Raw genomic sequence first — 7,820 nt, forward strand, 5'->3', positions numbered from 1 at the left:
CAGGCAACTACCATCAGTCAAGAATGAAGTCTACAGGTGGACAGGATTTTGGGGGATGATTAGAAGCTCAACTTGTGATATCCTGAGGTTAAGATATTTATTAAAATAAAATCAGCTAAGATCCCAGTATCTGCCTCATGGAAGATGTTAAAAATTATTGCACAAATATATATGTGTGTGTGTGTGTATATGTGTGTGTGTGTGTGTGTGTGTATATATATGAATATATTAAGTACCCCTAGAGTATGAATGAATTAATAAGTATTCGTTGAGCAGATGGTACTCAGTGAACAACAGACACCACACTCTGCCTTGTGAAGTAGATGGCCTAACAGAATCCTTGTTAGAGCTTCATAAGGTAAATGGTATTGTCTACATCTCACAGAAGAAGAAACCCAGGACAAGTAACTTGACTGAAGTTCACATGGTTAGTAAGTAGTTCTAGCTTTAAGATTGAAATTCATGTTCCACAACTTCAAATAAAACCCCTTTAAAAAATCCTACCAGTGATCTCACAAAAGAAATATTAGTATATCTTTAAGCAACCATTTATTAAAAATGTGGTTTTTATCTTCAGATTATAACACAAGTGAGCAAAAACAAGCCTGTAAGAAGCACGAACTCTATGTGAGCTTCCGGGATCTGGGATGGCAGGTAAGAATTTTCAGTCAACTTAGGTCCTTTTTTTCTGAATTGTCATAAGTCCTTAGTAAGTCATAGTCTTTGGCAGTAATTTTCCAATATAATACCCAATGATTTCTGACATAACCATTTAGAATATTGCTTATTCACTTTATTTTCATTTCTCAATTAACCTTTTGCCATTGAAACATGATTAGTAGGTTTCACAGTCAAACAAAAAAACTATGTTGAATAAAACATAGAACACGAAGATAATTAGGAAGAAAAAAAAGAGTGCTGTTGTTTAAGTATTCCAAACATTTAATTTTATGATAAATAGGAGATTTGTTCATATTAGTATAAGTAACTCCACTAAGCCTCTGAGGGTCTCCAACTATTGGGCTAGGAAATAGAGCCCTCAACTATAATGTCCCTGTCATGGGGAAGATGACAGACATTTTTTTTTTCTTGCACTTAAAAATGTATTGCTATCTTTAGATGGCATTTTGAAACAGGATGAGGAGGAAAATTTCACCAAAGTAAGTTTTGAATGGCTCTATGTGGAGACAGTTTAAAAAATAATTTTAAGATTTCTCCTAATATTTTATTACAATGGATTCTCATATATGAGTTCCTGTATTGATAAATACTATTAAAATGTAAATATATTCAAAATTTATGATAAACTTTCAACGTGAATAACTCGAAAATTCTTACATTTGTGCCAAATTTTATTTCTCTGTGGGAAAAATATCAAGGCAACCATACATGTAGCAATTATTTAGCTTCCTGAAATTTATCATGTTCAGTTTTTAGGAATTTGCTCCAATTCATTTTTTCTAAAGAGACTATAAAGTTAATGCATGAATGGAAAGAAAAACAGCATGCAGAAAAGATATTAAGGCTTTAGGATATTGTCAGACTTATAAAACTAAGAATGAATCCTTAAGAAGTAATGAGAATAATCTCAATTAACTTGATTCTCCTTTTTCTTTTGGGTTCACTTGAACTTTCCGGAGTTCATCATTTCCTGTTTAAACAATATTTAGACTGCTATTTTCTTATAATAGTTTTATTCATGCATACATGTTTAATACATACTATGAATATCTTACATAACTACCTCTTGGGAGTAATTACAGAGGACAATTTCTTGTGAAAATATTTATACTTTTGTCCTAAACTTCAGCTTAAAATTAAATTAAAGGGTATGGGGAAAGTTATTCCATTAGAATAATTGTTGGACCAGGAATGTAAACCTATTCAGATACAGTATATTTCAATAATTTTTAAGAATTTTTTTAAAATTTTTACTTTAGTGATACTATTTTTTCTTGTTTTGTGTGTGTGTCAGGACTGGATTATAGCACCAGAAGGATACGCTGCATTTTATTGTGATGGAGAATGTTCTTTTCCACTTAACGCTCATATGAATGCCACAAATCATGCTATAGTTCAGACTCTGGTAAGCTTTGTTTTGAAGGATTAAAAGTAGCTTAGAATGCAAGCATATTAAAAAGTTGTTTTAGAGGAAAGCATCTATTTACAATTTTTAATGCATTATTTTATCTTCTCAAACTCATTTTTTTCTTTTTAGAACTGAAGTAACAACTGTGGGTATAGTCAGGAAACTCAGACTGGTTTAGAGTAATCCCAATTACACAATGGAGAAGGATTCAGCTAGGAAAACTGGAGTAATAACATGAAATGGTCATCTTGAACTGTTTCTTCATTAACTGTATGACTAAGCACACAGGTTCCCCGGGGCTGTTTCTAACCTAGCAATTCATTAGTAATCATTGCAAAAACACTGAGTAATAACTGTACTAAATTTCATCTGAGGGTTTTTAATTATTTAAGAATGTTCTATAACATACTTTGGTATTATAAAAGTTCTTCAGTGTAGTACACAAATGGGAAACTAATTGACATTTCTTACTGTTCTTCTCCTCCTTCTCCTGTAATCTTTAAAGTAGAAATTATGCTTCCTTTTCTTTATTCCTTACTCTCAGAAACTTAACAGTGATTAAATCTCTAATAATCTAGGCTTACTTTTATGAATAAGGTTCTGAAGGGTTGACTTGATTAACTGATCGCATTCTACCTAATGAGCTCGTGAAACCTTTTGAGAGTCTGATGTACCTTATAGTATCTGAACTATTGATTTGGCAGAGGAACACTCTCCAGAAGACTAAATGGGAGGCTCCTAGAAGACATACCACACTATGTGATATAATTTTAAATCAATGTTTGGGCTAATATAAAAATTTTAAATTTTATATTTAAGAAGAATGGGAGAGAACACATTATTTTAGAATCAAGGTTTGATGGGAGTGGAATTAATTGATGGATGCCAGTAAGAGGAAAGTAGATAGTAGAAAAACCTATCTTTGTGACTGAGGCATATTTATGGAAAAAGAAAGAATTACTCTTAGGATTTGTGAAGATTTATCTCTCTATAAGCTTGCTAATTTCCCCCACAATTAATTTAAAATTTAAAGCTGAATTAAGGAGTAGCCTAGTTTCCTTCTTAATAAACAATCATCTATATGAACTGGCAAAATCAAATGCTTGAATGACTTGATATTTACTGGCATCTTTATTGACTTCATAAAATACTACAGAAAAGCTAGACACCAAAAAATGTAATCTATAACAACTAGAGCATGAACATTATCAAAGACTGGAAATAACCTTGGGCTAGAGAGCAACAGAAAGGTAAAGCAAATATTTATAAAGTGATTTATAAAAATTCTTCTTTTTATTGATTCATGACCAGTGAGAATGCCTACTTTAGTGCCATATACAAAGTATAGAGTAAATTTCTGGGAGGATTTTAAAGTCTGATATGACTTCACCTTTGCTATCTGTAAATATAAGCTCTCTTTATATGGAATACTGTTTCCGGGAGTATGGAGAGTAGGTAGGCTTTGCAGGGATGGATGTTTTGCATTCAAACTTCTACCACTACAATGATTTCTAAGAAGTTAACTTTTCTCTTTGTATATGAGAATTCATGTTGACATGAAAGCATATCAGATAAAGAATGCTGTTGTTTCATCCTGTGAAGAGGACTTCATGATCACTGTCTTTCTGTAAGGTCGTAGAATAACTCCTATCAGTTGAAGTAATGCTACTTAATTTCTCAGAAAGTTCTTTGCCTCTTTTTATCATCATTTCGATGATTATGAAAGTAGACTTTTGTTTCCTTAGATATGGATCTAATGTATCAAAGATTCACTCAGGCTAAGCAGTGCCTACTTACTGAAAAATACCCTTTGTCAAATACCCCCCCCCCTCATTTTTTCTTTTTTAAAATAAATAAATACATATTTTCAGCTCTTATGGCTGTAGTAAAGTATCGAAAAACAAACATAAAAAAAAGTGACACAAACTTGGAACAAGAGTCTGCTCTGTATCTCCACCCTGGGATGTAGGACATAAGTCATAGCAAAACTGGAGCATACCGGGAAGTTTTTTTTTTTTTTTCTTCTCCTGGTGTTGTGCACACTTTATGTTTGTTCTGTGAAGGACATGAAACAAAAAGACAGAGGAAAGTATGTTTGTGACTAATATATTGAGAAACCATTCAAGAACAATCCATTTTTTTTCCCTGTAGACTGCCAAGGCCATTGAAACAGCAGAATTATCAATCATGTATGTGTGGGTTATGGAAGATAAAGCTGATGAAGGACATAAGCTGCATCAGAAATTTGTAGAAAATATCCAACTTTTAGTTTTGTGAGGTCTTAGGAAATTTCAATGTCAGGTCACCTCATTTTTCCTGCTGTTTCTGTCCACGTGCAGGGCTCCTATATCATTTCAGCCAGGACATTGTACAGCCAAAACCGTAAGAGGCTGTATTTGCTTTTTGTGGATCCCATAAGACTCATCAGTGGGATTTCCCATAAACTCCTCTGGGGGAAGGGCCAGAATAGGTGGGTGGGAAAGTTCCGGCTCTTTACTCAATTATTTCAAATCATAGGCAGACTGCCAGTCTGATCAAAATTATTAATCAACCCTTAAGCATTTCACTTTCCATGTACAGACACCTTTTTAGGCTTCTGGGGAGGTGGATGTTCATATGTAAAGCATCTAGGCCCTTTGCTTCTGATTTAGCTTAGCCTGCTTTTTTGGCAGTTGTCTAGGGGGCAGGCAAGGGAGAAAAAAAGTAAATGGATATTAAACTCCAGCCAATGTGATTAAAAAAATTCTACAAAGAGCTGAAATCATTGCTTAAAGGCAAGTATTGGATTATATGTGGATTTTATTTTATTATGATTTTTATGCTTCTTTTACCATGGAAAACTAAGAGTTGGCATAAAATGTATGATTTATTAATTTTCCTTTTAAAAGATAATTCTTAGATCCAAATCTTTCTGCAACTATGTGTTTTCCTTGATTTGTTCTTATAACTTCCATATTCCTCATGATAAGTATAGAAATAGTCATTTCAACTAAAAGCAACAGAGTGCTAGTTGCTGTGTTCTTTCCCTAGGAAAACTTCCACTGAATATTCTATAGAGGAAGTTTTCTTTATTTGGTGAGATATTTTTCAAGGTTCAAACACATAATTGAAATGGGTGGGTTGATTCCAGGTGTTAATGCTTAAGAATACATCTTTCAGTCCCTCACCCCAGTCAAGGAACATAAATGGGAGAAGGGCGATGAGCTTAACGGTGTGCCTGATTTTGAGTGATAAAATAAGTATATCATTTTAAAACTGTAAGAAAATGTGTATTTTATTTCTTAATAAAACAAAACTTTTTTTCCTTTCCCAGGTTCATCTGATGTTTCCTGATCACGTACCAAAGCCTTGTTGTGCTCCAACCAAATTAAACGCCATCTCTGTTCTGTACTTTGATGACAGCTCCAATGTCATTTTGAAAAAATATAGAAATATGGTAGTACGCTCATGTGGCTGCCACTAATATTAAATATTGATAATAACAAAAGATCTGTATTAAGATTTATGGCTGCAATAAAAAGCATACTTTCAGACAAATGAGGAATTTCCTAAAATTAGTCTGGCTCATTTTGACTCTTTTCCTATGTACAATATCATGTATAGTACAATATCATGTATATAGTCATTTTTATTTATTTAAAGGTATATATTCTCTTTTGTGGATGCTTTATCAGTAAAATTTATAGGCCACTACATTATACAGTAGATCATCTAGTCTAATTCTCAATGGGTTATGCTGAGTCCATTCAATTCCAATTCAACATTTTTTTCGAATACAATTTTATATAATTTTCTGAGATTAGACAGAACTCCTTTGACTGTTTAATATTGTGGAAGGAAATTGAATAATTTATTTATATTGTGCCAATGAAAACCACGATAGGATATTTATTTAGCAATAAGACTTAAAAAAAATAACAACCCAAACAAAAATGCTTGGATAAACACAATTTCTCTTTTAGAGTTCCTGCTTCATTAGATAAAGTGAAATGTTGAACTGGATTTGAATAAATAAACAGTAGGCAGAACATAGAAGCTGAAAGATTGCACATAATTGTTTTAACTGTTTGCTTTAATAAAACTGGTGTAACTGTAGGAGCATGTTCCTTTTTGGCTTGTGAACTGTAGATTTTGCAAAGAGCTCAAAGCTTCAGAAGACAGGCTTGAGCCTGTGTCCATAGCTTTCCAACTTAACACTAACTGTAGTACAACCTTCTTACCTCAAATAAATCGTATCTGCCTATTGTCTAGAACACTACTGCTGCAGAATTTTTTTTTTTTTTTAGATTTAAAAACCTAGTCCAAAATAAAGAAACATTTACATGTGCTCCACTTTCCGCCCCACAGGCAGGAGTCACTGCATGCATAAAATGTACAAGAGCAGAAGATGCCGACAGAACCATTTTCTTTAACCCTCCTTTATAACTGAGTTTGCTGATTGATGTGATGCAAGGGATTTTATTTATAAGTAAAAGCACTGAAACTAAACTGGAGGAAATTATCAAAAGTCCCAGAATGGCTTTGACAGAATTGCCATTTCTGAAGAACAGCTGAAATTCATTTTTCATATCTTTGAGAGTGAGCTCAATGAAAACCTTATTTTGTAAAGAGATTCTGTAAACCTTCTTCCAAGCACAAATAATTCCAAACAGGAAGGTTCTGGGGCGGGGGTGGGGGGTGTGTGGGTGTGTGCATGTGTGTTCTTCCCTCTAAAATTAATTTATTTTCTCTATCTATTGGAATGCCCTGTAAGGCCTTTCTCTGACACACACTGACTTTTTGAAGAATGATCTTCAGAATGATAACTTGCTATTTTATGGTGACTCTGTGGTTAGGCTTATTTACAGTTAATCTAAAATATTCATAAAGCACCATTTATTAATCATCCTTTTGGATCTTTCAAACAAAATTTAAAAGTGTCTTCAAAAATGTTATGGCTTTGTTTGTAATTCAGGTATATTAAAATGTTTTGAAATACAGTTTATCTTAAAGAAAATTTGACAGTAACTATATTAACGGGGACGTTAAGTAATATATTTTTGATTAATGGTGTACCATTGAGAGAATAAGAAATGGAAGTCTATTATTTTATTCTTTAAATGTGCTGTTTAAATATATTTCCATATTTTAAAATAAAACAGATGCTAATTTCTGCTGTTCTTGATTTGGTTCTTTATTTAAAAGGAATACAAAATGTAAGTATGTCATAAATTGAGACTATAAGAATATTTATCAAATACAAAGTGTTTGTGGGTCACATGATTATGTTGTTCTTAATTGCTAAAATTGTTTTTTGTGTTGTTAATAATTATCTCACTATTAAATGTGCAAAGCAACAATCCATGAATTAAAGATTTTCTTAATCTGTTCAAACAACAAATTTTTAAAATAGCAAAAAAAATTAGGATGGGGAAATACCTCATTTGTTCTTTTTCATATGAGAAGGGAGATAATTGGCATCAGTGTTTTTGCATTTTCTAGAATTACCTATGTGTATAATATGCACATATACTCAGTCACATTATTTTCTAATAACTATTACAGTAAACTCTTAGTATTACCTTGGTGATACCCAAGCTATTACCAGAAACCAGAATAATTTGGCCTGTTTTAACAGGTCTTCATTCAGGTCCTTTTAGTTTGTTAATCATGTACTTGTTTTTTTGATTGTTTATTTTTAATTTTTCTGCTTTATACTTGTTTTTATTCTGTAAAGTGGCCATAATCCTTT

The 7,820-nt window shown here is 32.5% G+C and overlaps 1 protein-coding gene across 1 annotated transcript in view; it reads left to right on the forward strand.

Moving 5' to 3' along the window:
- Window positions 1-7,248, forward strand: part of BMP5 (bone morphogenetic protein 5) — a 122,336-nt gene extending 115,088 nt beyond the window's left edge. The window contains exons 5-7 of the mRNA XM_010387947.2: window positions 578-654; window positions 1,976-2,086; window positions 5,403-7,248. Coding sequence (XP_010386249.1) covers window positions 578-654; window positions 1,976-2,086; window positions 5,403-5,552 — 338 coding nt within the window. The 3' untranslated portion in view covers window positions 5,553-7,248. The remainder of the gene's footprint in view (window positions 1-577; window positions 655-1,975; window positions 2,087-5,402) is intronic.
- Window positions 7,249-7,820: the final 572 nt, after the last annotated feature.

The sequence above is a fragment of the Rhinopithecus roxellana genome, chromosome 4 (assembly GCF_007565055.1).
Source record: "Rhinopithecus roxellana isolate Shanxi Qingling chromosome 4, ASM756505v1, whole genome shotgun sequence".
NCBI classification, from domain to species: Eukaryota; Metazoa; Chordata; class Mammalia; order Primates; family Cercopithecidae; genus Rhinopithecus; species Rhinopithecus roxellana.